General features: G+C 44.5%; 1 protein-coding gene across 1 annotated transcript; it reads left to right on the top strand.

Annotated features, from left to right (window-relative positions):
* The first annotated feature begins 4,303 nt into the window (after positions 1-4,303).
* LOC143284878 (uncharacterized) lies at positions 4,304-18,463 on the top strand. Its single transcript, XM_076591988.1, has 4 exons — positions 4,304-4,428; positions 8,308-8,635; positions 15,946-16,182; positions 16,610-18,463. The coding sequence occupies exons 2-4, from the start codon at positions 8,365-8,367 to the stop codon at positions 16,834-16,836; spliced, it is 735 nt and encodes a 244-aa protein (XP_076448103.1). The 5' UTR covers positions 4,304-4,428; positions 8,308-8,364; the 3' UTR covers positions 16,837-18,463.
* Positions 18,464-18,507: the final 44 nt, after the last annotated feature.

Raw genomic sequence — 18,507 nt, 5'->3', positions numbered from 1 at the left:
TTTAAAACCTTCCATAATGAATTCAGCAAATTTTAGCAACTTTTTTTTTTTTTTTTTTTTTTCCGACTGGACGTAAAGAGCGGACGTCAGACTGATGCAAGAGAGACAACTCTCAGAAACGTGAAAGCTTACGGGTTTGTTTACCTTATCCGTTGTCTTCAACAGAAATGACTGTCTCGCGCGCTGTGTGTGTGGTTTTATATATATATATATATATATATATATATATATATATATATATATATAGTGGGTGTGTTGTGGGTGCTTGCGTTGGTGGGTGTTTGTGGTGTGTATGCACATGTGTATGTGTACTACGAGGTGTATGTGTAGGCCAGTGTATGTAGTCCCTGTGTGAGTCACGGTGTGTGTGAGGGGTGGGGGGTATGCGTAGTAGGTATACGTGGTATTTGTGTGTGTGCGCGCGCGCGCGCGCGCGCGCGTGTGTTTGAGAGAGAGAGATCTCAGTGTTCGTAGTGCCTCGAAACGGTTTTCAGAAACACCACGCATAATACATTATTTGAAATAAAAAATCATTTTCTTCGGTACGTCCGCTTTTACCTGGCACCTGCACTCCCCACCTTTCCCATTGTCCCCCCACCCCCACCCCCCCGCCCATCAGTCACACCCCCCCCCCCCCCCTCCCCCCTGAACACGGACATCCTCGTCATTGTGTCAGTTTGAAAGATACGACCGCTCCAAAAACGGCCATAAATTCTATTTTCTGCTCTCTGGGCCCTCTCTCAGCCCCCTTATTACAAACAGGATTTCATGTTTCTCAGTTCTGTGAAAAAGCCACTCAGTGTTATTCCTGTTTTACACGTGGGTGTGAGGTACAAAAGATATTCACAGCATGCAGCGCCGTGTGACTGAAGCGGCGGAGACAGTTTGAAGTTTACTTAATGACGCTGAACTTATCGTTCTTTGCTTTTGTTGTTGTTGTTGTTGTTGTTGCTGTTGTTGTTGTTGTTTTCCTTTCGTCTCTTCTTCTTCTTCTTCTCTTCTTTTGTCAAGTAAATTTCTTCTTGTATGGATGTTTCGCTCGTCTTGTCACTCGCGTTATGCTCTCATATTCTGTGTGTTCATTCAGTCAACACGGTGGAAAATGTCGTCTTCTGTCTTGTCGATCAAAAGGGGAGGATGTCGCCAATCCCTTGCCTAAACTGGCGTGTCGCTGAGTTTCAGTTTCAGTTTCAGTAGCTCAAGGAGGCGTCACTGCGTTCAGACAAATCCATATACGCTACACCACATCTGCCAAGCAGATGCCTGACCAGCAGCGTAACCCAACGCGCTTAGTCAGGCCTTGAGAAAAAAAAAGGTGAATAAATAATAGATAAGCGTACATAAATAAGTAAATAAATAAATAAATAATTACAATATAAAAAAGGTAGTAGTAACAACAATAATAATAATAATAATGATAATAATAAATAAATAAATAAGACAACAATGATGATAAGCAAATAAATGTAAAACATGAAGACACACATTCACACATACACCCACACATGCATAACAGATATGCACCAAACATGCAGTTTCACAGATATGAAAGCGCAGTCAGCGTCGCTGATAAAGCCAATACGTCCCTCAGTGTATCTCTTTTTGGCCTTCATGTACGACAAGGAGGACTTGTGATCCAGTGTTCACCAGTGACCAGGGTTCCAGGCTCCGTTTCGGCATGGTGTTGTCGGCCCTGTGGAAAGCCATTTAACCCCGATTTTTCCTCACGTCACCTGTGTGTATGTTTGGGTAGCACGCTTCACTTGGGGAATGACAGAATGGCAGAAGATGGTTGGGCGGCCCCTCCTTCCTGTGCCAAGCCCTAGACACAATGAATATTAAATCATTGGATGTGTGGGACCTTTAACCCTTAACCTTTCTTATGATGTAAAACGAAATGTGACAATGCGGACTGTGGCGTGATGGCCTAGAGGTAACGCGTCCGCTTAGGAAGCGAGAGAATCTGAGCGCGATGGTTCGAATCGCGGCTCAGCCGCCGATATTTTCTCCCCTTCCACTAGACCTTGAGTGGTGGTCTGGACGCTAGTCATTCGGATGAGACGAAAAACCGAGGTCCCGTGTGCAGCATGCATTTAGCGCACGTAAAAGAACCCACGGCAACAAAAGGGTTCTTCCTGGCAAAATTCTGTACAACAATCCACTTCGATATGAAAAACAAATAAAACTGCACACAGGAAAAAATTAAAAATTTAAAAAGTGGCGCTGGAGTGTAGCGACGCGCTCTCCCTGAGGGGCCGAGAGCAGCTGGAATTCCACACAGAGAAATCTGTTGTGATAAAAAAAAAGAAATACAAATACAAATGTACATCCCCCCCTACCCTCCACCCCCACTCCTCCCCCCCCCCTACACACACACACACACACACACACACACACAAATCTCAACGTTCACTCACAATCCTGCAGACGGACTGACGTCACATTCGTGTCAGTTTCTCCCCGGATGCATGCTGGTGGCCACTCCATCACCCACGACCCCCGCACACACCGGCGTCAGAGTCTGTTTACAAACACCTTCCATAAACCATTCCCAAGCCCACGCACGCTTTTTGAACTTGTCAACGAAAGGCTACAGTTCTTTCTTTACATACTGCCGATGATACGTCCGGATCTAGTTGATTTACGGTGGTATTTGTGTGGTGTTGTTTGTTTTGTTTTGTTTCGGGTAAAGACAGTTCAATGGTGATATTGTGAGCAGAGAGATAAGACTGGGGAGTGATACAGACGACCTTTGACACAGCCATGTCTACAGTTTCAGACTGGGTTGAGTGTCGCCTTGTGCAGTGGATGATCCGGGTTGCCACTACTGACCCAACAAGTGGAGTCTGTTGACAGACTCTAAAAGAGAAAAGCGCGTATCTGGCACTACATCAACAAAGACGTTTGAAATCCTGAGCGGAGTTACGTGCAGAACTGTGTGCGTGGGAGGGGCCAGGGCTTTGAGGTGGGGGGTGGGGCCGGAGTGTGGGGGTAGGGGGGTGATGGGAGTGCAGGAGATGAATGGCAGAGGGGGTGGAGGGATCAGTGGAGGGATCAGTGAAGTGCACTGTCAACACAAAACACAGGGAGTGGGCGGTCCCTCCCGCGTGTCCTGTAAAGTACACGTTTACCGGAATCTCCACAAATGTCTATACCCTCCCCTCACCACCCCCACATCCACCATTCGCTCCCCAGGCCCAACCCTCACCCCCCCCCCTCCGCCCCACCCACACACACCCCTTGTTTCTCGTTTGTTTTCCCCCTCACCTCTCTCTCTCTCTCTCTGTCTCTGTCTGCCTGTCTTTCCTTCTCTCTTTCTCTCTCTGTCTCAACCCCCCACCCCCACCCCCCAGCTCTCTCTCCCCCCCCTCTCTCTCTCTCTCTCTCTCTCTCTCCCCTCTGTCTCTCCTCCACTCTGTCTCTCTCTCCCTCTTTGCCTCATTCTCCGCCCTATCTCTTCCTCTCTCTGTCTCTGTCTCTCTCTCTCTCTCTCTCTCTCTCTCTCTCTCTCTCTCTCTATTTCCGTGTGTAATTCATAACGCCAAAATGCCAAGCCCGTAATCATACCTTCAGAGTGTGGGTGCCCTGTGTGTGTGTGTGTGTCTGTCTCCCCCCCCTCCCCCTGCTGTCTCTGTCTGTCTCTGAGTCTCCATCTGTATGTGTCTGTGCATGTGCATGTGCACACGTGTGTGTTTGTGTATGCGTGTGTGTGTCTGTGCATGGTACGTGTGTGTGTGCTTGTTGGTGCATGCGTGGGTGTGCGTGTATGTGTATTTATGTGTGTGTGTGCCTGTGTGTGTGACTCACAATTTCTCCTTTTTTCCTCCCCAACCTTTGAATTTTACCCCTAACACTCCCACCACCCCATCACCATCACCACTCTTCCCCTTCACCCCCCTGCAACATCCACCCCCCCCCCCCCCCCTCCACACACACACACACCACTATTGCCCACACACAACACAACACACTGACTTTTCCTTGCCCCCTCCACCCTCCCCCCCCCGACTCCCCCCCCCCGCCCCCCCCATGCAACATCCAACCCCCACCACCACCGCCACCCACACACAATACACCAGACTGATTTTTCCTTACCCCCTCCCCACCCTCTACACCACAGGCCAAGTTGTGTGTGTGTTTTGTTTTTGGAAGGAGGCGGGGGGTGGGGTGGGGGCTGTATATATATATATATATATATATATATATATATATATGTGTGTGTGTGGGTGTGTGTGGGTGTGTGAGTATGGAGTGGATGGTCGTTATTTATAACTCAAGGAACAAGACAGAAACACTCCACCCCAAACAAATATCCTTCTTCAGCCCCTGACTGATCTATATAAAGGGTAAGACAGCAGGCTATCTCCAGCTCTGCACACTGCCCAAGTGGTTCTGGACGCTCTGATAACAGTTCCTCTTTGAGATTTGGTAAGAGATGTGTGATCGTGTGTGAGAGAGAGAGAGAGAGAGAGAGAGAGAGAGAGTACGAGCAATAGTGTGTTCATAATAAGTACTTTGTTTCTGAAAACTTAAACATGTAATGTGATTGTTTAATATCAGACTGAAAGCGCACAGGACAGTGTGTAGAATGAAAGGGTAGTTGGGTGCAGAGTTAAACGTTCGTGTCTTTTATTAACTACAACTTTTTAAAGTGAATATGTTCATTGCTTTTTATACGTGTCTTTTATTAACAACATCTTTTAAAGTGAATATGTGCATTGCTTTTTATACGTGTCTTTTATTAACTACAACTTTTTAAAGTGAATATGTGCATTGCTTTTTATACGTGTCTTTTATTAACAACAACTTTTTAAAGTGAATATGTGCATTGCTTTTTATACGTGTCTTTTATTAACTACAACTTTTTAAAGTGAGTATATGCATTGCTTTTTAATTTGATACGCATGTCTGACTTGCTTGTTGTGGTTCTGTTCCCTTATCAGGAGTTAATGTTTTCATGTGATTGTTAATAAATGTCTCTGTGTGTGTGTGGAAGGGGGGGGGTGTTCTTTCGTTTCGCCTTGTTTTGTTTTGGTTGTTTTCCTGTACCCGGGGTAGTTTCTCTGTATTATGTATTATCTATACACAGTTATTCGCATCGGATATGATCTGATGTGGATTTGTCTTGTATTGTCTTATCTCATGTTTTTGATAGGGTTGCATTTTCTCTTGTGTTATCTCAGACCTTTTCGTCTTACACTCTTTGAGAGTGAACAAAAACTACTGCATTTTCTCTTGTCATATGCTGTACATTTTTCTTACGCACTTCAGGAAAATGGCTGCATGCTGTCCTTTGTCTGTCTGTCTGTCTGTCCGTCGGCCATTTGTCACTGTTGTGAATGTTTTTGTTTCCTTACATTCTGCACTTGCTGCGAAGATTCATCGTCTTGCTTTCTTATATTTATTTCACAGTCTGTTTAGGTTTTGTGTTGAGTTTCACTGTGTGAAATCGGGGCTGATGGCCCAGTGGAGAGCGTGTCACCATAGTTCCATTTTTCCTGTCTGGAAGTGTCTCTGTTTCACTGTCACTGTGGATCTTTCTGCAGAATTGTCCAGGGACATCCCTGTTGTTGCTGTGGGCTATTTTACGTGAGCTGAATGCATGCTTCTGTTTGTCGTCTCATCCCAAACATTGCAGAGGTCGGAGCTCTGTGATTCAAGTGACATCTCTGCTTTGACTGTATTGTTTCTCTGTGATTCAGGCGACATCTCTGCATGGTTTGGCTCTGACTGTTTCTCTGTGATTCAGGCGACATCTCTGCATGGTTTGGCTCTGACTGTTTCTCTGTGATTCAGGCGACATCTCTGCATGGTTTGGCTCTGACTGTTTCTCTGTGATTCAAGCGACATCTCTGCATGGTTTGGCTCAGACTGAATTGTTTCTCTGTGATTCAAGCGACATCTCTGCATGGTTTGGCTCTGACTGTTTCTCTGTGATTCAAGCGACATCTCTGCATGGTTTGGCTCTGACTGTTTCTCTGTGATTCAGGCGACATCTCTGCATGGTTTGGCTCTGTATTGTTTCAAGTCTCCGTTGTTTTGTAAGCTTCCCTCATATGTGCTTGGAGTACTTTCTTCCAACACAATACTGTTTATCTCAACAACAAAAATTTTTTCTTTTTCTTTTTTTTTCTTTTTCTTTTCTTTTTTTTTTTTTTTTTTTGTTAAAAAGAAAACACATCCATCAGGCCTTGTGAACAAGAAAAAAACGCAGTGTTACATTACCAGTGACACGATAAAAGTTACCATCAGCATAATTGATAACACATTTCTGAATGCCTTCATGTTTGCAACACTGTTGGTTGGTTTGCTCTCTAATTTACATCGAACCATCTAAATCGTTTATATTTTAGAAGAAAAAAAATCATTGTGACTAGTTTATAATATTGATTCAGTTTGGTTGTTCTTTCTTCTTCTTCTCCTTCTTCTCTTTTCACTAACGCCTCTCCATTGTTCATCAAACAATCGCGACCTTACGTTGAATATGTTTTCAGACAGATCATTTGCCAGTCTAACATTCCACTACTTTTCACTTGATCTTTTCAGATGCCTGTGTAAATATTTTCGTTGCCGAACAAAATACATAGCTATCCTTGTGTTTGTTTGATTAGAGGTGTCTTCTTTCATACACAGTGTGTGCATGACAAATATGGTCTGGCTGTGTAAACAGCGCTTTATCATGACTACAATTCCATTTTTATATATTGTTTCACTCGTTTCGGTACAGAGAATACAACAATCTTTGGCATTTAGCTCACTCAGTACGGCTAGCCCTCTCTTCTCCTCTACACAGACCCCTCGGATGTCCAGTGGGTGTCTCAATGACCCAACCTTTAGCTTGTGTCGTCAGTATTGTGGTATTCTTTGTCAGCATTCACCTCTTCAGTATAAGAGCCTTCCGCTTGCAATATTTTGATGGTGGTAATTGGGGTGAAACGCTGTTAACGTCGTCTCTTTCGCCGTTCGTATGGAGAGAGTTAAAGCATGATATTCAGTCTCAGTATGATTTTTATATACATTCTTTGATTAAACGGTAAAAGTTTCATTTCTTTGCTTTGTGAGCTACTTTGGCTGTTTTCGTTTGCTGGGGGGAATCAGTTTGTTCAGTTTGATGTGTTGCTTCGGTTATGTTGGCTTTAGTTCTTATTGGGAAAGGAGTGGTATTGCCCTCGATCTAGCCTCCAGGTTTTTGTTGTTATTGTTGTTTGTTTTTGTTTTTTCTCCAGTGTGTCTGCTTCAAATGATTTAAATATAATATTTTCTTTATGCTCATTCAAATGCTCGTCGTCAACTTGGTAAATGAAAAAACTACAGCGCTACAGATGTCCCACAAGGTAACAGCGGGTGGGTGGACATTAACTCACTCACTACGGCCAGTCCTCTCTTCTCTTCTACACAGACCCCTCGGATGTCCAGTGGGTGTCTGAATGACCCAACCTTTAGCTTCCGTCGTCAGAATTGTGGTATTCTTTGTCAACATTCACCTCTTCAGTATAAGAGCCTTCCGCTTGCAATATTTTGATGATGGTAATTGGGGTGAAACGCTGTTAACGTCGTCTCTTTCGCCGTTCGTACGGAGAGAGTTAAAACCACGATGTCGTCAAATCGTGACGAGCGTCATTCTCTCCCCATCCTCAATGCACCGTCACTGTGGTGTCAACAACAGTGCCAACAGTGTTCTTTCTTCTCTGTTCTTTTGTCAGTTATCACAGAGTATAGAGAGACTGTCATGTCAACAACAGTACCAACAATGTTCTTTCTTCTCTGTTCTTTTGTCAGTTATCACAAAGTATAGAGAGACTGTCATGTCAACAACAGTACCAACAGTGTTCTTTCTTCTCTGTTCTTTTGTCAGTTATCACAGAGTATAGAGAGACTGTCATGTCAGCAACAATGCCAACAGTGTTCTTTCTTCTCTGTTCTTTTGTCAGTTATCACAGAGTATAGAGAGACTGTCATGTCAGCAACAATGCCAACAGTGTTCTTTCTTCTCTGTTCTTTTGTCAGTTATCACAGAGTATAGAGAGACTGTCATGTCAACAACAGTACCAACAGTGTTCTTTCTTCTCTGTTCTTTTGTCAGTTATCACAGAGTATAGAGAGACTGTGGTGTCAACAACAGTACCAACAGTGTTCTTTCTTCTCTGTTCTTTTGTCAGTTATCACAAAGTATAGAGACCAGAAACACATGTAACGAACGATAGAAAGCGTACCTCCAAAATCATTTCCATGTAAAAGCAGACAACAGTGTTGAATCAGAAAATGGTCTGGGCATGTAACGGATGACAATTTACACCTTTCCCACAGAACACATTAACCTCAGACGACCACCACCCTTCAGCCCCACAACCACCTGCCGTCCACATGGCTCCACTGCCCTCAGCAACCTCCTCCTCCTCCAAGCACCTGCTGCTTGTGGCCTTGACCCTGGTGCTGTGGGTCGGGGTGACCCAGGCGGGGGAAGAGCCGTCCTGTCCCCCTGGCGGCGAGGTGATTAGGTGGTTGGAGGACCCGGATGACTGCTCCAAGTACTACGTGTGTTACCGGGGCCAGCGCTTCGACTTCGACTGTGGCGACAACGTGTGGAGTCAGTCAGCAAAGACCTGTGTGACGGAGGGATCCAGATACGATAAGTGTCAGTTGGCGTGACCTCTGTGTCTCTGTCTGTCTGTCTCTGTATGTGTCTGTCAACGCCTTTGTCTGTCTGCCTGTATGTCTGTCTGACTGACTGTCTCTGTCTATCTTTTAGTCTGTCTCAGTGTATTTCTTTGTTGGTCTCTCTCTCTCTCTCTCTCTCTCTCTCTCTCTCTCTCTCTCTCTCTCTCTTTGTTTCTCTATCTTTTCCCCTGTGTCTGTCTGTCTGTCTGTCTCTCTCACACACACACACACACACACACACACACTCGCTCACTCACTCCCTCACAAGCATATATAGGGTGCATGTGCCGGAAATTCGGTTCTGATTACCTTGACCTTGGCCAGTTTCCGGCATGGACACATTTTCGTTTGGACATTTACCGGAATGCATAATTTCTTGTAGCTTGTTCCCTGTCTTCAATTTTTGTCAGGTTATCATTTAGTGACATTATTTTGTCTGTGGCGAAACTGCAATTGAAAAGTCAGAGAAGTACTCACATTCAGTGTTGTTTAACCAGATTGGTCGTTTACATGTACACTCACATTCAGTGTTGTTTAACCAGATTGGTCGTTTACACGTGCTTGTTACCATATGTTGGAAACAACGGGAGATAATGTACGCTGTCTGTGTGTTGATTTTGCAATGAAAATGTATTCACCAAGATGAATATTGTGACAGTGACATCCAGCATCATGAAGTTTTTAATGAAGGTTGACAGCTAACGTTTGACGAAAAATGGTGAATAAGTGGAAACAGGAATGGCTGAATATGAAAACGAAATGGCGCAGAAAGACCGACACTGTATGTGTGTGTATGCATGCCACATGGTGAGGCTGAAGGAAATGGATCCAGAAGAAAGGTGACGCTGACAAGACACGCAAGTGGTCCAACACACAAAACAGCTTACAGCGTTGATAACAACAAACATGATGGAGCGTCATCTTACATCAATGAACAAGAGAGGCAAGGCCTTCAAGACTCTCTTGTGATAAATTAAGTCCCCTAGCATTAATTACAGAGTAATTTCCTTTTTTTACTATCTGCACCAAAACGTTTGCAAAATAAATTAATATTCCATGCTTAGCAAAAGAAGTTCCTGTTTGAACAAAAAATGATAATAATGACTCCTCTTGTTGTTGTGTCAGAATAAGAGGTCAAAGTGCCATGTTTAGAGAATACAAAAAATATAAATATAACAGTAAATGCAGTTTGCATATAATTAGGCTTTTTTTTTTGTGCCCATCCCAGAGGTGCAATATTGTTTTAATCAAGATGACTGAAAAGAACTGAATTTTAACTATTTTTATGCCAAATTTGGTGTCAACTGACAAAGTATTTGCAGAGAAAATGTCAATGTTAAAGTTTACCACGGACACACACACACACACACACACACACACACACACACACACACACACACACACACACACACACACACAACCGAACACCGGGTTAAAACATAAACTCACTTTGTTTACACAAGTGAGTCAAAAATGGACCATTACCGACCAAACTGCGGAAACGAAAGCCGCATTGTGCTCAGTTTGGCACAACACTGCACGCCATATCGTTTCACAATTCTGGCATTGAAGTTTGTCTGCTCAAGACAAATGGGTGCTCCAGAATTTCACATTATCAAGAACAGCTGCTGCTTCAGCAGGGCTCAACTTTAACTGTCCATTATGTCACTTAGCCATTTGTGACTCAGATGACCACAAACATGACAGCTGCAGTCGTTCTCCCCTGCATCCCACACCTCTCCCTTTCATGGGCACAGTGCACGGTGTAGACAGCACTGTACCAGTCCAGTTTCCCTCCTCATCCCTCACTGTGTGACAGTGCCGTGTTGACAATCAGTGACCCTCCTCATCCCTCACTGTGTGACAGTGCCGTGTTGACAATCAGTGACCCTCCTCATCCCTCACTGTGTGACAGTGCCGTGTTGACAATCAGTGACCCTCCTCATCCCTCACTGTGTGACAGTGCCGTGTTGACAATCAGTGACCCTCCTCATCCCTCACTGTGTGACAGTGCCGTGTTGACAATCAGTGACTCTCCTCATCCCTCACTGTGTGACAGTGCCGTGTTGACAATCAGTGACCCTCCTCATCCCTCACTGTGTGACAGTGCCGTGTTGACAATCAGTGACTCTCCTCATCCCTCACTGTGTGACAGTGCCGTGTTGACAGTCAGTGACTCTCCTCATCCCTCACTGTGTGACAGTGCCGTGTTGACAATCAGTGACTCTCCTCATCCCTCACTGTGTGACAGTGCCGTGTTGACAATCAGTGACCCTCCTCATCCCTCACTGTGTGACAGTGCCGTGTCGACAATCAGTGACCCTCCTCATCCCTCACTGTGTGACAGTGCCGTGTTGACAATCAATGACCCTCCTCATCCCTCACTGTGTGACAGTGCCGTGTTGACAATCAATGACCCTCCTCATCCCTCACTGTGTGACAGTGCCGTGTTGACAATCAATGACCCTCCTCATCCCTCACTGTGTGACAGTGCCGTGTTGACAATCAGTGACCCTCCTCATCCCTCACTGTGTGACAGTGCCGTGTTGACAATCAGTGACTCTCCTCATCCCTCACTGTGTGACAGTGCCGTGTTGACAGTCAGTGACTCTCCTCATCCCTCACTGTGTGACAGTGCCGTGTTGACAATCAGTGACCCTCCTCATCCCTCACTGTGTGACAGTGCCGTGTTGACAATCAGTGACTCTCCTCATCCCTCACTGTGTGACAGTGCCGTGTTGACAGTCAGTGACTCTCCTCATCCCTCACTGTGTGACAGTGCCGTGTTGACAATCAGTGACCCTCCTCATCCCTCACTGTGTGACAGTGCCGTGTTGACAGTCAGTGACTCTCCTCATCCCTCACTGTGTGACAGTGCCGTGTTGACAGTCAGTGACTCTCCTCATCCCTCACTGTGTGACAGTGCCGTGTTGACAATCAGTGACCCTCCTCATCCCTCACTGTGTGACAGTGCCGTGTTGACAGTCAATGACTGACTTGGATGTTCAGTTTCAGTAGCTCAAGGAGGCGTCACTGCGTTCGGACAAATCCATATACGCTAAACCACATCTGCCAAGCAGATGCCTGACCAGCAGCGTAACCCAACGCGCTTAGTCAGGCCTTGAGAAAAAATAAATAAATAAAAATAAATAATATATATAAAAAAAATAAATAACTACTACTAATAATAATATGTGTAAGGCGCAAATGTTTAGTACTGGAGGACACGATTCTGGCCACATACATAAAGTTTTTGTGCTTAAAATGGAACAGAAAAAAACACTTTATTAAAGCCCTCTTTCTGGCACTTTTCCACATTAGCTCCAGCTGTGCAAGAAGTGTTGTTCCTAATGGATAACTGAAAGGGACACTGCAGATCCTTATAGGTGTCAGAGAGAGAGAGAATAGCTTCAGTATTATAGTTCGTTGTCATATGAAGAAGGTGTGTGCTTTATGTTTTGCTTTAGATAAAGCTATTGTTTTAGTCCGATGTGTTTCCATTTTTCCATGTTTGCACACATTTTCCTAATGCTATGCTGGATATTGCATTCTGATTAAGGCCATAACGTTAGACACAGACATTACACGGCGGTTTCTTTGAAGACCTTGTTTCGTGATGTCCCTCCGTGGGCGCTGATGGACTGCTTGAAAGAAGTGAACATTTTTAATCAGATTTGAAGGTTTTAAACTATGGAAGGTTTTTTAAAACTTTGAGTGGAAAGCTTATAGTGGTGACTTGTTTTTATTGTTTGGGTGTTGTTGTTTTTTACCCTTGTAGTAGGTATTAACGTGGCGATAGCCTTGAGATGGCCTTAGTGGTCGGCGAGGCTCTAAGCACTATAATTTCATTTCATTTCAAGGCCCATCCTCTGCGAATGATGAGATGGGTTCCAGAAAGTTTCTTTGAAATGGTGTTTCAGTGTTTGCGATGTAGGTTTGAAATCTTCCTCTCTTATTCCTCTGATTTTCCTCAGGTTTCACAGTCATCCTCTCCCAAATCACTGTGCTGAGAAAATAACAGTATGGTAACAGTCTTCAGGCTTTTGTCTGTGCAGAAAATATCTCCCTTGAATCCTTGGCTTGGATACGGGATTTGGGGAAGATGACATGAATACATTGTGACAATGGTGACATACTAGCAGGCAGAATTCACCCAACCCCACCCCCTGCCCCTTCTCCACAGTTTTCCCACCTCCTATTCAGGTCTGGGTACCAGTCTTTCGGATCAAACGATACATGAACGCAGATTCTGTGTCTCTTGCATGAAGAGTTGTCTGTCTGCATGTTGAGGTCAAGATTTGTGTTCAAGCGATGGCGTATTGCGCTGAGCATCTGTTTCAAGATCTTGATCACTGAACCGAAAACTGAACACTGACATGTTTAATGTCATTAGCTGTAAAGCTCTAGTGACATAGTACAATCAGAACAAAAATAGTGCAAAGCAAATAAAATGGAACAGAAAGGAAAAACATAATCAATGTAAACTAACTACTAAGGGATAAGCGGCACTTTGATACTTTGTCATTTGCTTAAAATGTCCATGTGGCAGGCGGGTACTGTGCCTTCCCCCTCCCCCCCCAGTCGTTCGTCTCCAGGGTTTGAACAGTACACAGGAAACAAAATACATATTATTATCCGAATAATAATCGTCAAAGCATGTGACATCGACACACATCATATCAATACGAACACATAGCAAAGTACATATAAAACATATAACACACCAGAAAAATACATTGTTGAAATTGACCATCCAAATGTAACGCTTCCTTTTGTCTGTGCCTCCCCCCCTCCCCCCCTCCTCATAGAACCCATACTAAAATTATACTCAATTAATGAGTATTTGGACCGATAGTAGACGTTTTGCATATATTTACTGCCTCGGATACATATTTTCCTAGTGAGAGTATCATATCTTCATTTTCTGTCATCAGTATGCCGAACAAATCTTTTCTCTGCCGATCTTGATCAGTGAGAGAGAGAAGATGTGAGATATATATAGAGAGAGAGTTTGTGTGTGCGTGTGCGTGCGTGCGTGCGTGTGTGTTGTAACAATATCTTCACTTCAAATAGACTTCAACAAAAACTAACAAGCCGAACTAAAAACCCACTTGGTTCCCAACACTTTATCTATACCAACCACTTCGCTGATAAGTGAAGACAGCACTCATCTCGGCACAAGACTCGGCAAACAGGCCCTGTCATCATCTTCAAGCCCCTGGGCAATTTACGACCAAAGAACAATAGTTCCTTATCAGTGGAAGACGCTCTGATGACGTTGACAGTCGAGGTCAGCCGTTATCACCCACACCCCTTCTTCTCCGGTAAGTGTTGGAGGGTAGGGGGGGAGGGGGAGTGGAGGGGGGGAGCACTGCCCCAGAAGTGTCACATTTTCAAGAGTGTCGATAAAACTGTTCAGTCCGGCCTAACCCGGCCTTTGTGTCAACAAGATAAGGCTCCCCCTAATTGGTGCAAAAGAGCGACACTTACACTGGAGCTTGCTCGTATCACACGTATCACAACGGCTTGAGGAGACTCTGACTTGACGAGGTTGCGGACAATGCAAACACGTTGACAAGAGCTTTACAAAACTGTCCTTCGCAGCGTACGTAATTGGTTTTGGACCTTTTGTGCACACAAAGCAAGCCTGAGCGTGGCTGTGAACTTGGGATTTCATCAAGTAGATAGAGTTGTGCAAGTCTGTGTGGGAGGGGAGTGGAGTAGGAAGGGGGTGTGGAATACAAAACTGTTGAAATTGGCAGACAGAAAAAAAACAGGACTGACTACTTCTGCGTTCACTTGTATGCACACGAGTGGGCTTTTACGTGTATGACCGTTTTTACCCCGCCATGTAGGGAGCCATACTCCGTTTTCAGGGGTGTGCATGCTGGGTATGTTCTTGTTTCCATAACCCACCGAACGCTGACATGGATTACAGGATCTTTAACGTGCGTATTTGATCTTCTGCTTGCATATACACACGAAGGGGGTTCAGGCACTCGCAGGTCTGCACATATGTTGACCTGGGAGATCGTAAAAATCTCCACCCTTTACCCACCAGGCGCCGTCACCGTGATTCGAACCCTGGACCCTCAGATTGACAGTCCAACGCTTTAGTCACGCGGCTATTGCGCCCGTCACAGGACTGACAACATTGCAGAATGCACACGAATACCATTTGCACAGACCCAGGCTTTGACACACAACCGACAGAGCTGGAAGAATCTGGTGAAAGTTGTGCGGTGCCCCAGTGACTCTTTACAGTCTTGGGTGAGGGGTTCATCAGACATACCACCACCCCCGAAAACGCAGTATGGCTGCCAACATTGCGGGGTAAAAACGGTCATACACGTAAAAGCCCACTCGTGTTCATTCGAGTGAACGTGGGAGTTGCAGCCCACGAACGAAGAAGAAGATATACCACCAGTAAAAGAATCGCAACACGCTAACCACCACATGGTGAGATACGACCTCAGTGATTGATGTTACAAAGTGCTGAGAATCACAAAAAAAACAAACATTGAATGTCGCTATATCTTGCACTGAAATCTATCGAAATAAGCACAGTAACATTTCTGACCCGAGATAGTACTGAACTAAGCACAGTAACATTTCTGACCCGAGATAGTACTGAACTAATTTTTTATTCATTTTGCCCTTCGCTCCTGGTGGAGCATATGCCATCGACGACCCCTCGCCATCGCACTCTGTTCTGGGCTGTTCTGGCCATTCCAGTCCAGTTGGTCCCTTGCTGCTTCAGCTCTGCCTCGCTATCTCCACAGTATCTGCGTGGCCACTGGTTCCTGTCCTGCTCGTGCCCACAGATCTTCGTTTCGGATCTTCTCCTGCCATCGGATTTTGTAGATGCACCTCAGACAGGTGTTGAAGAATTTCTGAATCTTCTGCTGCATCGTCTGTGTTGTCCACCATGTCTTGCATCCGTAGAGCAGAATTGACTTCACATTGGAGTTGAAGATGCGGAGTTTGGTTTTCATACTGATTGCTCCAGATGCCCAGATGTTCTTCAGCATGATGAAAGCTGTTCTTGCCTTGCCGATTCTGGCTGTGACGTCTCGGTCCGTGCCTCCCTGTCGGTCAACCACGCTTCCCAAGTAGCACGAAAGACTCCACCTCCCTGATGGGCTCTCCACCGACTGTGACTGGAGTGTTGGCAGTGGTGTTGATCTTCATCAGCTCGGTCTTCTTCTTGAGTACTGAACTGAGCACGGTAACATTTCTGACCCGAGGTAGTACTGAACTAAGCACAGTAACGTTTCTGACATGCAGGTAGCATCGCCAAAGAACTGGACAACCTCAAGGACTGTTCCAACAGCGACAGCGCGGTCTTTGCCAAGGCCGACAACTGCGCGCAGTATTATGACTGCAGCTCCCAGGAGGCAACAGTGAACCCTGACCCCCACGTGGTGGAATGTGTGTTCCCCTTCCTGTTCAACGCCAACACCAAGCAGTGTGAGAACTACACCCACGTCAAGTGTGGAGACAGGCCAGAGCCCAAGAACGCCTGTAAGTTCTGCATGGATGGATGGTGAATGGGTGATAGATAGATTGATGCAAGTGTGGCGTTAATACGTATGTGACATGATGACGTTACTACGTTTGTGATGTCTGTGACATTTGTGACGTCATTTCAGTGTGACGTTATGATGTAGTGACGCTATGACATTGTGACGTCATGACATTGTGCTGTTGTGACGGCATGACATTGTGACGCTACGACTTTGACATTGTGCCGCTGTTCCGTTGTGACATTGTGCCGTTGTGACGCTGTGCCGTTGTGACGTTGTGCTGATGTGACGATGTGCTGTTGTGACGTTGTGCTGATGTGACGATGTGCCGTTGTGATGATGTGCCGTTGTGCTGATGTGCTGATGTGACGCTGTGCTGTTGTGACGCTGTGCTGTTGTGACGCTGTGCTGATGTGCCGTTGCAGGTGAGTACGAGGCCAACCAGTGCCGACGCAGTCACTGCATCCCGTGCCACGTGCGCTTCCCATCCTGCAAGGGGCTGCCCGACGGCCTCAACCCCTGGGTGGGCCGGGATTACTCCCCCTTCTACGTCCTCTGCCTGGAGGGGCGAGTTCTCTTCCAGGGCCGCTGCGAGGGCCCGCAACTCTTCGACCCTGAAAAACGCATGTGCGCTGACTCCAGAAATGCCTGAACGCCTTACACATACACAAAGTTTAGTTTGTATTTTTGTTGTGAAATTAGAGAGAAAACGCACCCAGTACATCCATGACGCTGCATGAGGCCTATCTGTTTCTTTCCTAAAAATGATATGATCCCTTTGTTAGATGTCAACACTTTGAATGGAATGGTGTTTGTATTGTCCTGTGAACACTGTCTGCAAAGTGCACTGCATGCTTTAATTGTTTTTGACAAATAGTATTTTGCAGTTGTTTTTTATTTGTTTGTTTGTTGTTTTTTTGGACAAATTGCTTTCATTTTTCTTCTCTTCATATTTTGATTTCTCCCTTTATACCAACTTTTGTTGTCATTGTTTGGTTGATTGGTTGGTTGGTTTTATTTCTTTACTACAGAAAGGTTAGTCGTCTGTTTTGTTTTGTTGTTGTTGTTGGGTTTTTTGGGGTTTCTTTTTAATTATTGTTCTTGTTTTTCGATTACAAACCTTAGATTAGTCAATGTATATGAAATGAGAAACATGGTTTATGAAAACATGAATTGTTCAGAGAATACTAAAACCTCACCCTAACACCTTTACAAAATTGAAAGCACATAAACCTTTCTGTGTTGCACACAGTGATGTTACAAGTGATGAGAGTAAACACACACACACACGCACACACACACACACACGCACGCACGCACGCACACACACACACACACACACACGCACGCACACTGGTATGAAGATGAAGAATGAAAGAAACATTTCTGTTAAGTACATAATGCAATGGAAGCGTTCTCTTTTGCTATGCTTTTCCAGAATGATTTTATTGTCATACATCGTTTCTTGCCAAATGTTTTTATTTGTCTTTGATGAAAAGAAATGATTCCATCAAACTGACTTCACTGGAGAGTAATCCATGACTGTAATCCACGATAATTGTGATATCATTGACTCACTTGTGTAAACAAAGTGAGTCTATGTTTTAACCCGGTGTTCGGTTGTCTGTGTGTGTGTGTGTCTGTGGTAAACTTTAACATTGACATTTTCTCTGCAAATACTTTCTCAGTTGACACCAAATTAGGCATAAAAATAGGAAAAATTCAGTTCTTTCCAGTCATCTTGTTTAAAACAATATTGCACCTCTGGGATGGGTACAAAAAAAAATATTAAAAAATGAAGCCTAATTATATGCAAACTGCATTTACTGTTTATATTTTTTGTATTCTCTAAACTTGGCACTTTATTCTGATATTCTGACCCAACAACAAGAGCAGTCATTATTGTCATTTTTTGTTCAAACAGGAACTTCTTTTGCTAAGCATGGAAGTTTTATTTATTTTGCAAACGTTTTAGTGCAGAGGTAAAAAAGGGTAAATTACTCTGTAATTAATGCTAGGGGGACTTAGTTCGCTTTAATCTGATCTTTCTCATCTTAAACATTACATTTTGAAATTATGCTCAATACATAAAAAGCTTGGATTTTTTTTTTTTTTTTTAAGTGTATCACAAGTGAGTCTTGAAGGCCTTGCCTCTCTTATTTTATACCTTACTATTACATTTTGACCAGCTGATTGGCATTTCATGATAATTTGTTGCCTTGTATTTGAACACTGTAGTGTGCGTGTGAGTCAATAAAGAGAGCAAAGAAAAGCATGAATACTGTGTGGTTGTTATGCTTGGTGGTGTCATGGTCTGTCCTGA

The sequence above is a fragment of the Babylonia areolata genome, chromosome 8 (genome assembly GCF_041734735.1).
Source record: "Babylonia areolata isolate BAREFJ2019XMU chromosome 8, ASM4173473v1, whole genome shotgun sequence".
NCBI lineage: Eukaryota > Metazoa > Mollusca > Gastropoda > Neogastropoda > Buccinidae > Babylonia > Babylonia areolata.
The sequence above is the reverse complement of the archived record's forward strand: the minus strand, read 5'-3'. Positions and strand labels throughout refer to the sequence as shown.

Coding starts and splice junctions, on each gene's coding strand:
- LOC143284878 (XM_076591988.1), top strand. CDS start 8,365: ATGGCTCCACTGCCCTCAGCAACCTCCTCCTCCTCCAAGCACCTGCTG. Junction 8,636..15,945: donor GGGATCCAGATACGATAAGT/GTCAGTTGGCGT, acceptor TCTGACATGCAG/GTAGCATCGCCAAAGAACTG. Junction 16,183..16,609: donor GCCAGAGCCCAAGAACGCCT/GTAAGTTCTGCA, acceptor GTGCCGTTGCAG/GTGAGTACGAGGCCAACCAG.